The sequence below is a fragment of the Lampetra planeri genome, unplaced genomic scaffold (assembly GCF_965212315.1).
Source record: "Lampetra planeri unplaced genomic scaffold, kcLamPlan1.2.h2 scaffold_820, whole genome shotgun sequence".
Lineage (NCBI taxonomy): Eukaryota > Metazoa > Chordata > Hyperoartia > Petromyzontiformes > Petromyzontidae > Lampetra > Lampetra planeri.
The window spans coordinates 21752-37351 of NW_027615642.1; the positions used below are offsets into that span (position 1 = coordinate 21752).

Genomic DNA, 15600 nt, shown 5'->3' on the forward strand with positions numbered 1-15600 from the left:
GCCTCTTTTGACTCAATTTTTCCTCCAAACCTACATTCACAGGTCAACATAGCTGCACATCATTCAGATTTTTAAAAAAAGCACTGGACCACCAAAGTCTAGTTGCTGTGCAGGGACATGGTCGACCACCCTGGTCACAGTGAAACTCTCCTCTCCTCTCTCCCATTGCGTTGTCCATTTAGTGGAATTCATCTTTTAACAGAAAATAAGTCAGACAGCATATGACGGCATTTAAACCAAACTGACAGAGGAGGAAAGAACAGTGGCAGGTCGGGATGGACAAAGGGGGGTGCAGAGGGACAGCTGGTATAATCAGTCCTGGAGCTCCAACCTAATGTACCCTAATCTTCTGTTTCCTGTCATTACCTACAATCAGAAATCAAATGGCAACACAGGAACTTGCAAAAACATATTTCCAAATCGACCCATTAGAATGGCATTAAAATGAAATGATAGATTTGTAGGTACAGTAATAACATATATAGAAATGTACCCTCTCATCTTGCCCATTAGCCTAAAATGAACTAGAAGAATCAATTCATGTCAACTCTAATTTCTGTGTTTTAAAACATAAAAAAACATAGATCCTGGATCAGTGGATGGAATTTCGGAGTGGGAGTTGGAAGATGGAAGATCGTGCACATGCCGGAAAATCAGCTGCCACATTTTTAACAGTGATTGGACTTGTTTTGGAATTGGTCTCTGAACACTAGCCCGGAATCTTAACCTTTCTCTGTTCCTTTTTCCCCCCCAAATTCCCATAATTTGAAAACGTACAGAAAAAAGGTATTCCTCTGAGACAGAGTGAAGCAATCACTCATACATGTCCTTGTTAGCCCTGCATCCACATGACACTCCCTGGGCTTCCACCCAAGCTAAAAATATTCCTTCTTTTCTTTCATCTCTCCTCCCTTTCACCCTGCATGTGAGAGCTTTACTGGGCGCTGCTGGTCCAGAGCCTAACTGAGGCCTGAAGCCCCCTCCTCTAAAGCGGAGGGAAGCCAAACATCCGTTGATTTTAAAGCTTGGAGCACACGCTATGCCTTCGCTCCTATGGGCTATAAAAGGCAAATGAGAGTGTGATGCTCAGATCCCACTTGCTATATTAACCCACAATCTTTCCAGTAGTGCAGTGGGGCTGCATGTACTGACTATAACAACATGGAGCTCACATGAAGGGCACATGGATTCCGGGGTCTGATAAAATCAGCTGCTCTGATGACCTGCTCTTGCACACTACAAATAGAGCCGTCAATCACATTCCTTTCCTTCTACACAACATTGGCTCCTCACGACCCCGTCTGGCCTCGATCATATTAAATATTTCCTCAGGTGTTTGAGGCCTGGGAACCTGACTGACAAAAATAAGAGAGAAGTGAGAGAAGAACGATGTTTAGGACGCATGTAAGAACAATCATGGCAGGAGCTCTGCAGAACCTGGTGTTGCCTTGACTGAAATGTAGACATGCAAAACACAAAGACAACTGTGTGGCAAAGTGTTAATGAAGGTTAGATGATAAACTTGACTGTAATTAAGAGCACTGACTTCTTCACAAAATTTGATGCGAAAGACTGGAGCACTCAGGAAAAACACCTGCAGAAAGGACTGGGACTGCTGACTGGGACTTTTACTGAAGACCGTGTTCCCTCTGTTGTGGGACATGAAATGTACGGAGCCAGAGGCATAATATGTTTGTGTTTTGAGGAGAATTATATGAAGAAGTCAATGCCAGCAGAACAAATAAGCTTCTGGGGACCATGAATGTCTTGAAAGTAGAGAAGCATTCCAGCCAAACGCTGAAAAAGAAGGAGAAAGTCTGGGCTGCTTTCAGGTACCGCTCAAAGCGCTGCTCAGCAGGCGCCTGTTGAAGATGCCGACAAGACGCTCAACTGCCTTTACTCGTTCCTGTCAGGATTAGCTGCACTGATTTAGCACTCTTTCTCACTGGCCTATGGAATGCGACGGATGACGGATCTATTTTCCTACATTGTTTCACCTGCTCTAAATGGAACCATATGCCTCACAGGACCGCTTCTCTTTTGTCTGTAATTGAAAGCACATGCACAGTGAAGCCAAGAGTTAAAGCGCAGCCGCCACAACCGTCAGGGGACTCACTGCCCCCCCCACAGATCTGGGGTGCCACATTTTCAGTCCGGGCCAAGTGGGAGGCCACAGTTCAAAACTGGATAGTATTTAATGAGCTAACTGACCCAGTGTTACATGTCAAATTCAGTGCAATCGGACGACTGTCGTCTGGCTCTGTCATAAATTTGAGTGACAGCTGAGAGTCTGCTGAGGAAGGAGGCCTTGACACTGAGTCCAGCATGCTTTGATAACATAAGCAATACTGTACTTCTCATTTGCTACGGTGGTTTGATGTCTGGATAGAGAAGGCCATGGACACGGGGCGTTCTTACATCACTGCTGTGGACCAAGGTTGTATAAGGGGCCATATGGATGGACATATGATAGATATCATCCTCACTGGTCATGATGAGGAATCATTACGTGATATCCAGAGGAAGAGAAAATGTACTGTGTATATTCAAGCACATGGTTTTGAGACATCTGCGATGTGATCATCACTGAGGTGAAGACACATCTCTGTAACTAAAAGTTTGAAGGGGAGAAAACATATGGGTTGCCTATTAATATAGGTTGGAATGCATGACAGCGAAGTCTTTCATATTTTGAGTAAAAAGTACATCGGTTGAAAAGCCAGAGGAACAATAACCAGGAATATGTGTATATAGATGAAAAACACCTGTTTTAAGTGCCATTTCTGTGAAAATCATAAATCCTCGTCCTCGATTGAGCCTAACACCAGCCGTGACCTCATCAGGGAGCACTCAGGTCTAAAAGCAGCACACCTAGTAGCACCCTGTTGGCTAAATTATCAACTCATACGATTAAGAGCCTTTGGTTTAACTCTTTTTTTTTTTTTCTTCTTCTTGAGTCTTAACACTGTTGCAGAGGCTGCAGGGGGCAGCACAAGGACATGCCTCTCACTTTTCATGGATAAGAGGGGACGTTCGCATCAACCAAAGAGCAGCATTTGTGTCCTACAGCATCACTGGCAGCCTGGCTCAACTTTGAGCAGTGCGTGCAGTGACACCTGCTGGTGACAAGCATCTGTAGACTAAAGTATGGCATGAATACGACAGGTTGGTACTTTAGAGACACCCAGTGGTCATGAGTATAAAAGCAGCTGACATACTGTACATACTTTAACCTATCAACCTGTGTATTGCACAAGGATAGTGAGGGAGCTAGGCTTGGACCAAGCTACTTCCAGATCATTCTAGTTTAGTTGGTTTTGTGATTGAACTGTGAGTTAACTGTGAGTTATCTCACAGTGTAAGGAAAATCTCAACAGAGAAAAAAACAATAACAGATGAAGGTGAAATGGTGTGTGGAATATGCCCAACCACACCACTGAATAGTACAACCTATTCTTTGAGTGCATTTTGCCAGTTCGTGTAGTTTTGCAGAAGGAACATAGGGCAGAGGCAAAAAAAACACTGACAAATGAGTGTCTGCTGAATGTTGGGCATCCCTTTCCAAGAAATCTTGGTGTCAATTGATCAACTGTTTTTCCAGTATTTTGATAAGTTATCTGTTTTTGCATAGTAAAAAAATAGCAGTTTATTTACACAGCTGGATGGTGCATAGTCTCCGATGTATAATGACTTATCACAAGCACTTTTTACACAAAAGCCCTGGCACAAACCCCAGGGGTGGAGGGGCTGCCACCTGGGCCCTCTATGGGGACAAAGAAGGGGAACATGACGAGCACAGTATGATGTCTCGTCAATAGTTCTTTGTTTCATCAGTATTTGTTTTGAGCCTCCCCAGAGAGATGCAACACTCTTAACTCAAGATCCTGTTGTACGTTCAACATGGACAAATTATGTTCAAATGAAGTTCTCCTCAGCAATCCTCACTCAGGCCATCTAGCTATATCACCACTGCAAATACCTCAAATCTCTAGCTTATTGATTAGAAGGATATTTTTAAAATGACCACAATCAGAGTTGTGCACAGACAATAAAAAACTCTTTAATCATGAATAATTTAATCACATGAGTGGTGGATGAGATGCACAGACAGTTCACCATCACTGATGAATTAAGCATTTTAAAGCATGTGTGTGTGTGTGTGTGTGTGTGTCTGTGTTTATGTTTGTGTGTGTGTGTGTGTGTGTGTGGTGTGCGAGGAGAGAGAGGAGAGGAGAGAAAGAGAGACCACAAGGAAATCCTTCTTCAGTCATCACCTGTCATCGACAATCCTGTAAATAATTAAAACCTGTCACCCTTGACCTCTGGTGGTTCCCATAGTTGCCTATGAGACATAATATTCCTGGGCAAAGATGGTGACATTCATCCTATGCACAAGAAACAAGCATGAAGGGTAAAATGATACCGATGAGACACAGATGGCATGTGTGGATGTAGAAGGCCTCTGGTTGGAACGGATGCAGGGAAAATGAAAGCACGCAGTGGGGAGGACGCTAAGATTTCAAGGAGGAGGGACACCAAAGGAAAATGCCTTCAGGCAGACTTCTTGTTTTATAAAACACATACAGAACCACCACAGTTTTACTCTTCACTTCAACCACAAGTGAACAGTGTTCATGCTAACACATGAAATCCCTTCATTTTGATGTCTGACTGCTGTGTGGCAGCTACCAGGCGGTATTCTAAATTACACCCACCAGAAATCCAACGTGTTTTTATGCGACTGGTCAGGGCAAGGCAGTCGAGGCTTCGCACCGAGGTGTACAAAGCTTTTTTAGTGTAGCTTGAAAAGAGCATCTCTTGAATCTCAAGTGTTTAATGTTGGCCTATTTCCTCTCCTCCAGTGTCCTGGTTAGTGGAGGATGTTGTACATTCATTAGAGGAGAACTGTCAAGTGCCTGGTTGACAAAGGACCTTGGCCCCGAACACCCACCTAGCTGTAATGCATGTCTTTTTCTAGATACACTCTGATGGGAAAAGCCAAAGATTTTTCGTTTTGATGGGGTTTTTTTCCCATAATGTTTGTTATCTGCCAGTATTGTGTAGACAAACCCTGCAGCAGCAGATCTACAGCTCCGAAAATTACGTAAAAAATAATTATTCTCACAAAAAGAAATGAATGACGTGTGCGTGTATTTCAGTCACATGCACGTACCACATCAACAACCAATAGACTTGTGAGTGCCATTAAGAAGATGAATATTAAGATATAGGCACAGAAGGTGTCTAAATGGGAGGTGGGGGGGGCAATATATATAATTCTGAAATAGAGCGACAAATCTTTCATACTTAATGTGATTAGAACTGAAGCAGCATCTCTTCGAAAGCTGAGCAACAGCATCATCTGGCAGACGCAGCATGTGATTCAAATACTGTGGGTTCTGGCATTTGTCATTAGAGAGTGAATGTAGTGAATAAGTCTCACATACATAAAAACATTCACAATAATTGTGGTGATAAGAGAAGAGGAGGGGAAATCAGTTCACCATTTTGTTTCTCCTCTGTATAGAATACAAGAAACTACAGTGGAGGCAAAATCTGCAAATACTTGTGAATATACTAACGTTAGACAAGTGCCTGATACAGATCTGGCATGTCCCAGCATTTTTGGCAAATCCTGCTATCAGAGAGACAGATGAACTAAAGCCATCACACAAGACACATGGGGGAGGTTAATTTGTAGTAATCGATATGGTAAAACTTGCACAGCTAAGTGATTCACCCAGAGGAACAACAAGCAGAGGAAAACATGATGCAAAGGGAGCATGTGTGTTAAAGAAATCCATAGAGATCATTTTAGTATCATGAGCCATGTGCTGATGTCACATAAATAGTTAAATTAAGCAATAACACCAGGTACGACCTGGCTGACACACCGAGGACAGGTGGGAACATCAGGAACAACACTCAACCCAAAGTTGAGTGGACCATGGATCATGAAACTGGAGTTACTTTTTTCACCAGTTTTCCTACACCAGCACATCCCCGGAATAAAACCAGTAATTCAAAACTCAGATGAATGATGACAGGAGTGTGTTTGTGATGATGACATTCTTTCTCCCTTTCTCCCTCCCTTGGCGACACACTGAATCATTGATGGCATCTTAGAAAAATAACTGAGCAGTGGATTATTATTGCAGAGGGCTACTGAAAATGTGTGTGAGTACCAACAGGAACTTTTTTGGCTGGGTCGTCTGTCCTCCTCCTGAGAAAAACATCTTTCAGCAATGTGACTGAGAAGCTGAGATGGTTGTCAAAATGCTCGCACCGACGCCGTGCCAGTCCCCCAGGTGGGTGCTTTGTCTGCCCATCTTTCTTTTCCGCCTTGATGTCCCGGCGCCTCTGTGCCACCCATGACTCCACATGGCCGCGTCCTGAGGGCCCCAGCATGCTCTCTACATGTTGATTTTAAGCCTGAGACTTTGTTCAGTGTGTGTTCACGGAGCCAGCTCTCTACAGATAATGTGAGTGTCTCAAGGTGAATGAATATGCAGCTTCCTGTTGAGATACAGAAAAAAAAAGTCATTGGTTTACACGGAAGTCTTTGCAGCAGTGGGACGAGTGTGAAAATATTATGACATGATATCAGTGCTATTCAGCAGCACTGGGTAAACACGTCGGTCAGTCGACCTTCATTCACATCACCTGTGTTCTGTTCCCCTCAACAGCTGCTACTCTGTAAGAGGAAAAAACAGAATCAGAGTTCAGATGTTTACTGAGAATTTTCTGATGAAGTGTCTTTGTCAGTGTGACCTCACTGCAAAGGAAATAAGAATTTTGTGAGGCCACGAGAGGGAAAAACAATAACAAAATAAATAATATCATATTTAAATTTGATGGATATAAAGGTCATCACAGTAATGCAGCCTCCTGTCTGTTGAAGTAATACGGTAACTACAGTAAGAAAATCTGTCAACGTTCACTAAAAACTGTGTCACTACTACTGTGTCCTATTAGGCTCAATAAAGACAATAAAACTCAGTAAACAGGAATAGAAACAAACATTTTGGAATTACTTGATTTACTTCAAAGCTATGGATATTGATGAGTTTTCATAAAGTGGATGCTTCTAATTAATATTCAGAAAAAGTAAAGGTCAAATCAAAGCAAAGACGCTTTAGGTGACGTGTGCGGCGACATGGTGCCATCCACCAGGGATTATGTTTGACTCTCTCCTTGCTCAACAGCAAGTACGATCTTGATCCCTGTCTTTTTTCATGTAAAAACATGGCATGTTGGATAATAATCATCGGATTGTGTGCGGTTGTTGGCTTTTACCTTTTCGTGTGGACTTGGACTGACTGGCGGCCACAGAGGTCAGGTCTGCTGGCAGACCCACATACACGCCGCCATAGTTCCTGGGGACGAGTAGAGAGAATGCTTGATCAGAACAGTTTTTAACACAATTACTGACTATGATCCTTTGGCATGTCATTAGCCTGTGGCTTTAATGTGACACGTTGTGGATAAAGGAAGGTAGCAGGTACACCAAAAATGCAAAAACAGCACTGAAGTTGAAATGAAAGTTGAAGTGAAAATGTTTATTACATGCCTACGAAAATGTCGATAAATGCGATATAATCCGATATATGTTAATCTGCAGACAACAATATGTATGATGATGCAGCATTAATATAAAAATCCTGAATATTTAAATTAGATGAACAAAGCTCCATGCAATAAAATGCACACCAGGGATTTAAAAACCGATTCGTTTAAAGCTTAATTATATATTATTTTTATTAAAAGCTATATAAAAATACATTTTTTTTCCTGAAAAAACGGTAATGTCGTGTGAATGAATAGTTTTTATACATGTTTTACGGTCCCCGACAGTGGTGTTTATGTTTACACGTACAAGCCGACAGTGATTGGTGCATTGTCAGCTGACAGATACGGTCTCTGTGCTCGGAAGAAGGAGTCAGGAAGTCCTGCAGCAGCAGCTTCACAGCCCCGGAGTTAGAATCACAGAGGGTAGAATGACCGGAGAAGAACAAAAACCAGAGTCAGTGTTGGAGAAGCAGATGCTAGATGGACTCAGAGAAAGGATTTCCTTGGTATCAAAACACACACGGAAAATGACGACTTTTCTCCTCGAGCGGTAAGAAGCTAACTCGCTAGCTACTTAGCTAACGTTACTTGTTGGACAAATCCCTCTTCAACAACGGGTACTTGTTTTCATTCTATGACGTTGACCCTCGATATGACATTACTGCTGGTGAACATCCACCCCCACACCCAGTAAACGGAGGTGGCTCCGTTGCTTTATGAGACTCCGATACTGAGGACCAACCGCCACTCGTTCTGGCTGGGAGTCTGAATGTCTGTTAAATAGTCAACTTAAAACTAACTTTACCACGGTCAATCCTCCTGCCCTGTACCATTTTTGCCGGTTCATTTTCAATTTTCACTTCACTTTCATAGACGACCATGAACATACTGTGAAGTTCTGTCGGATGTTTGTTAAATCATCATACAAATCAGAGAGGATCCTCAGCAGGCAGGATGAAAAAGAAGGGAATGATAGCAGGAAGTTATAGATATGGATCTAACTGATAATGGATAGCAGAGCTAATGATAAATAGTGTTTGAAAATGTATTGATTAGGTGAAATTAGTAGTTATCCTGTAAGATTCATCATTTGACATGGATGGTGCAGACTGATCGCGTGGACGCAACCTGGCTGCTGTATTTTTTTGTGAGTGTTGCCAATTCCATTGCGAGCCAGTAGATGTCGGTATTCTGCCAATTTTTACATACTTTACCTTTAAGGGCCATAAAAAGAAACAGTACACCAGTACTTTTTACTGAACACATAAAGAAACCTATGGGAGGCCTATGGAAGATAATCTGACTGGAACATCAGTCAAAGGATTATCTTTGATCACATTTTCAAGACTGAACACATGTGACAGAAAGTGGCATTTCCAAATGAACAATGTCCATCATTGAAAATGACTGAATGTCATGAAACTGAATGGATATGTTGTTATTGCGTCAATGCACTAATTATACTGTATAGTTGAGTGTGAGTCACAGGGCAATCTCTCTCATCCATCCATCCATCCATCCATCCAGCAAGGCATAACAACTCAGCAGAAGCACAGATCTGAGAGAGTGTTTCAGTCCTGTACTTGCCCCTGGTTTGACTGAACAAAATAACTTGGGGAATATTATGAAAATACCTTCTTTTCTCATCCCTCTGCCGAGGGATCTTCTGTCCTGATGGAGAGAAGAAGCACAGGTCAGGCCAGCTCTTTGGAGCACAAACAAACTTACAAACTAATGAGAGGAATTAAGGAAATAGCAAACTGTTGAGGGGCAATTTGCTAATCTGCAGAGTATTGGAGGTACGCTGCAGTAGCCCATTTTCCCCCTGAGGGGAGTCAGTTAATGGCTGCTGATCACATTAAACCGCCTGGTTTTTCTGCTTCGCAAACATTATGTTTTCACCCACCTGATTGTTTGGATGTGAGTAGTATTAAATATTAAAGTACAACTTCAAACAAACATGGTGAAGGTGTACAGGCTAAGGATCAGAAATACAGGGGGGACACACATGATTTTTCCTTTGAGTTTAACTGTTTTCAAAGATATTTAATTTGTAGATGCACAAAATGTGTTTCGACAGCTCCCCAGATACAAATAAACTAAAAGGGACTTTTCAATCTGTATTTCCAATATTTTTGATGCCATAAAGACAGTGTTGATAAAGTTACTCACACACGAATCTTTGTCTCAACAGTTTAAAGTAAGTCATTGTCATGGCAACGTCTACCTGCAGATGATTCAGACCAGCTCATTTTCGGTGTCTCTTAGGAAATATAAATATATAAATGGAGCTTGGAACTTTAATTTGGATTTCCATTTGTCTTCAGGGCCTGTGTGGACATTCTGCTGCGTAGTACAATCTTAAGAAGCTGCGATTAGCTAAACAGAGTCAGTGTGCTTCTCTCAGCTCATAGGTCCTGTGCTGCTTGCCTACTTAGATGTTTATCAGGCAACAGACAGACAGACACACACACACATTCAATTCAGGGAAATGTCTTCATATTCTTCATATTTCCTTTGTGACTTTGGAAGACCTCCTCGTGCAGGCATGTGACAGTGTTGTTGTATGTGTGTTTGGGGGGTGGGGGGTGGGGGGTTGTGTGTGTGTATCTCTGCATTACCCTGCTTTAAACACTTTGTCCATCCCCACCATTACATTTATGACAGATCTTTCGATATTTTTGAAACAACACAATACTGTGATCTAATTCTACTCACAGGAAATAACAAGAGTTGATGGAAAACTGCTAAATGTTCACAGGCTTGGTCCCAGTTGTGTCTTTGGTGTTGAGCATTATTATTATTTAAGTTTTGCCAGCTGTGCGTTGCAGATGGAAAACAACACCATAAGAGCAGTATAGCAGTATATGAACCAATAATTGCAGGTGGGAGTGAGAAATAATGAGGTGGAACTTACTTTTAAGTGTTAATGCTGCACACACATACCGGTATTTCTCTCTATGCTCATGACAAATGAAGTCTGAAAGGTCCAGTGGGTAGAATTTTGGTGGGTGATGCTAATTACACACCAAATAAACAATGTTAATCTCCCCAAATGAGATTTTTTTATTTTTCTAATTAACCCTTGATATCTGCACATACCCTAAGTGGTTCAGAGATAAATAAGGGAGAGCTACAGCATGATACATATCTACAGAGTTCTTTACATCCCTGAATGCCAGAATCCCTGAATACTCCTAATGTGTCATGTGATCCACTATGTGAACACAGGACTGGACACAGGACAGATGCATATCTGAGCACTGTAATAGGACAATTTCCTTGTTCGGTTTAGGCAGCTAACAACATCACTGCAGGCATCAATTAACATTCATCTACTACAGTTCTTTTCAAAGTTTTAGACTGGCCATCTTAGTTTCTCCTACGTGGAAAGGTGGTGTTACACACGCTGGCCCAGTGTCCAGGGCTGTGTCCTGTCAGGCTGATATCTGATGCCTGTTTCATCATTGTGAAATTTGGTTGGGATCACGGAATATGAAATGTCCATGTGAAGTGCTTATGTTTACTTAGCAACAGTGCAGCCTGTGTGGAAAAACACCTCCTGTGTGAATGCTATACATGTGCTGTAGACTAGTAGATTATAATCGACATGTGCGTGATGTCTGGGGGCCACAAATAATTAACTTCAGTCTTTCATCAGTCTTTTCAGTTGTGAGAAAGTGTGTGATGTACTTACACATCATTGGAGGCTTCTGCTGGCCCTGAAAACGGAAGAAAAGACAATTTAGCTTAATGAAAATGTTGTGGCGTGTTTCCTCTGACCCTTGATCCCAGCGGGATGACATTGCCATGAACCATACCCTCCTAAGGCCCTGCGTACACATATGTGGACATTTATTTCAGCATCTTTAAAGTGCTATACAAATTCAATGTATAATTACTATCATTAGGATTAGTTAATAATTATTTTTGTCAATTTTTAAAATTTGTTTATTAAGATGCATTTATTTATTTATTTAGTGTACTCATCCCAAACAGCAAGGAGGAATAAATATGCACATAAAACTTAAGTTCAGGCCTCAGGAGGATACAGTACAGTCTTTATATTCAACAGCAATGGGAATCACATGCATGTTCAGAAATCAGTGCAACGTTTCAGTACTCTTTTCTACTTAAGCATATTATAGAGCATATTCCTTGATAATTTTGCAATTTTGTCAATAATTTTACTCTCAGAGGAAATGTCTTTTCTATTGAGCTCAACTTGCTGCTCAATGGTAACAATGAACATATTGTAGTGAAGTGACATCACTGAGTAACAACTGACGCAAATCTGAAAGAAACATGACCCACTGAACACATCACAGTGATTTTTAAAACCTTCCTTGTTAAACCATGGAGACTGATACAAATCAAGTCATATTACATTCATTTAAAAGAGTTCTTAAGTGAGGCCTTGTGAACAAAAGCCTCAGTTCTCATGTCGTACCCCATAGCATAAGTGGAGAAAAGTAGGCTACTTTTATAAAGATACTACAACAACATGTAATAATAATAAAAAAACTAGGGAATTTGAATCACGCTGACACTGTATAATTCACCCATGGGGGAAATAATAAAGGGTTGCTTGAGGTTGCTGACATGACACAGGGGCCTATTCATTATCCTGACAAAAGAGCATTCATATCCAAAACGACACATCTGGGTGCACAAGACCAGGGATGACCAACACAATTTGAAACGTGGGGAACAGCTGTGGATCGACCATATCCCCTCTTAGATTTTAGTTTTTTTTATGATAGTGTTACTGCATGGAAGCAAACAAATCTAATAATGGAGGGGAAACAGTTTGGGCACTGGCCTGGTGTGGAGAACTGAAAGACATTATTTATCACAGTGACACATCCTTGACATTGTGCCGTCAATGCTGACCTCTAAGAGGGAGTTGCTAATTTGATAAAGACAATCTGTTGACAGCTTTGGTTTTCTGGGGGTGTCTGGGACGCAGGAGATAGAGCAGGTTGTGCAGTAATTGGAAGGTACCTAGTTTGAACCCCTGCTCCCCCCATAGTCCATGTCAAAGTGTCCACACATCATTGTTAGCAGCTTCTGCCAACAGGTGTGAATGTGAGCTTGGATGAGTGTGAAAGGCAACATTCAAAAGAGCTTTTAGTGTCATTAAGAAGAAGAAAAATGCAGCCAAATGCACCTTTTTAAAACAAACAACACACTTCTAATATATTCACATAGCGCCACATTAACATCTCATTCAACTATTCATACATATAAACAGTAACTCTTTCCCTATGACCAGCAGTTGGTGACAGTGGCAACAGCAGAAGCAGACTCCATGTGTGAGGCCATCTGCCTTGAACAAACTCAAACACATACACAGATGTTGTTTACAGAGAACCTCAGAGTCAAATCAAAGTGGATCAGAATTGGAGAAAAGACAGTGGCCTGCTTCGTAATGGTGATTTGTTCTGCAAGCAATGACAGTTTGTCACTTTTTGCGCGAAGAAGCTAGGGTGGTACGAGAGCGCTTCGTCTGGCAGGGACAATGGGACGATACATAAATCCTGTGACGTTCCATGTAGCAGCAGCACAAATGAGCAGCAAGACAGATGTGCCACCTGACAGAGGAAACCAATCTGAGCCAGTGCGATGCCATTACTTTAACAGCAACCCAATGCTTAAGATGATATTTGTGTGTTCCAACATTAATCAGCTAGTGAAGCTTTGTGCTCTTTGTCATACAACAAGGATGTTGCCATTTCCTTGCAATAGAGTTGGATACCCTAATTTCTGAAAAACTGCTGCCCCCTTTTGGTTTGGAGGTCGGCGTATCGAGCTGGTTGAGATCAGCTACAAATTGTGCCTTTAAACAAAAAAAGTACATATGGCATGGGCACACACAAAGCATATACACAGTACCGCTTTAACAGACAGTGCTGGTGAGGTAATGCTGCAGACACTTCAATCTAATTAATACCTCAATTTGACAGTGGTGCCCAGAGATTTGCTTCTCTAATTTAAAACAGGTATTCTATCTGCCTACAAAAGGTGCACCATGAGAGGACAAGCCACAGTAATGCAGAGACTTGATGATACAGCATTAAAAAGTATTTTTCTCCATTCAAATGTGTCTTCCAGGGTCCATGAATGAAACCTGATCACTCATTAGGTATTCTAGTGCTGTCGATTTACAGGCACGACGGCTGTCAAGTAGTGAGACTAACTAAAAAATCCATGGAAACACACCAAGGGTTGAAAAAAAGACATCAAATTAAAAAAAGAATTGTTCCCCAGAGAGACTTCGCTTTTGTATCAGTGTGGACATGGAGATTATAATTACAGTAAAAATGTAATTAAAGGAATAAGGATGTTGCTGAGGCTACCCTGGTGACTCAACGGCTGTTAGTCACTGAGGAATACGAGAGACCCTGTATGATCAACCCACCACCAGTCGCTTTGGGTGACCGCCACACACACATACCCTCTACAGAGTGGGAGCAAATATTTCCCAAAATGTTGAGGGAATTCTGGGGAGATGTAGGCTATTCAGTCATTCTGAGACATGCAGATGTTTATTGCTGTCGGGGTATTCATGAACACATACCTCTGATACATTTGAGGACAAATACTGACTGCAAGCGTATGCCTGACACACTTCATTTACATTCAAATCACCTTCTGCCTTTAGTATAGATTCAGTGACACCCCCCCCCCCCCCCCCCCCCCACACACACCACACACACACACACTCACTCACACACTCATTCACTGTTTCGTCTGTCATCACACATGCACAGATTCCCAAAACACTCACCCCCCCCTGAGGTGCTGGTGGCTGAGGAATTGCCACAACCCATTTTGCATCGATGCAGCCACCGTCTAAGCGGAGCGTAGACCTCTCACAAAAAGAAGTACAGGCAGGAGGAAGGAAGGGGGAGATGTCAAAACACCCTGGAAGATGAGTAGAAAGTGAGCGAGAGAAGAAGGTCAAGGAAACGTCTCCCACGGTAACACTGAGATTTCCTCGGGTCGTGTCCCCACTCTGCTCTGTGTGGCGTTGTCCTCTCTGCAGTGTAACGAAGTACTGAGAGTGAAGTAAAAAGCATGAAGAGAGAGGCTTTTATATACACACATACTAGGAAAGAGGAGGCGCATGAAAGGGGAGAGAGAGAGAGGGAGAGAGAACGATGCTATGCCTTCACATGATTTGCTCCTTTCCTACACCCTGACATAGTTGCCCGGGAAACGAGGGGTAAGGAGGCGGAGGGTGGGGTGAAACATAACCAATAGGAAAGCTCCTTTTTATATCGAGATGGAGAAAAAAATAAATGCATTTATGGGGCATCAGTATATCATCATCTATACATGTGTGACATCCTGTAAAAGAACAGATTTGGTCTGGTGTGTTAAAATAAAAAAAGACCTTATTCAGGCTTCGGGAGACACACACACACACACACACACACACACACACACACACACACAAACACACTAACCTGATGTAAGACTCAAACAGAAGATGGAATGCCTTGAACATTGTCAAGCAGTTTTTTCAGTCATGCTACATTATGCTCTGAATGTTTACAGAGATTTCATACAGATCGATCCAGTTGATGAATGCACAAACCTGCAACACAAAATTCAAATTCAAGATTTATGTTAAATGACAGGAACATATATGAGATCACAGTTTGAATTCTGGTAGTTTAATCTTCCACTTTAGTCAGTTAAGCAAGTTGCCATAAAATCTTCTGACATTCGTCTTCTCAAGCACCTAAACATTTTAATGCATTTCTATTTGCTTCATTTGTTTGTTTTTTCAGTCAGCATGCCAACATATCTGCTGAATATCATCATTTTCACTTAATCATTTTGCTTGTCTAGTTCTATCCCGGTACATCTTGTCTGAATGGGGCCCTTCACTTCACTTAAAAGGTAAGTAGCTGTATTCCATGCACAAAATGTTTCTCTGCAACTCTGCTCTGCTTTCCTCCAAGATGTCTGATTTCTCCCGAGAGTGTTGTCCTCCTTGGTCAGCTGAATTGCTGCTTTGTT

General features: G+C 41.9%; 1 protein-coding gene across 1 annotated transcript; it reads right to left on the reverse strand.

The window, feature by feature from the left end:
- Nucleotides 1-6286: 6286 nt before the first annotated feature.
- Nucleotides 6287-14402, reverse strand: CUNH12orf75 (chromosome unknown C12orf75 homolog; the record flags this gene model as incomplete). The annotated part of the gene is given in 5 exon segments (XM_078624518.1): nt 6287-6392; nt 7297-7376; nt 9204-9235; nt 11263-11291; nt 14360-14402. Coding segments are annotated over 5 exon segments (290 nt in total), but the record flags the coding sequence as incomplete, so codon positions are not given.
- Nucleotides 14403-15600: the final 1198 nt, after the last annotated feature.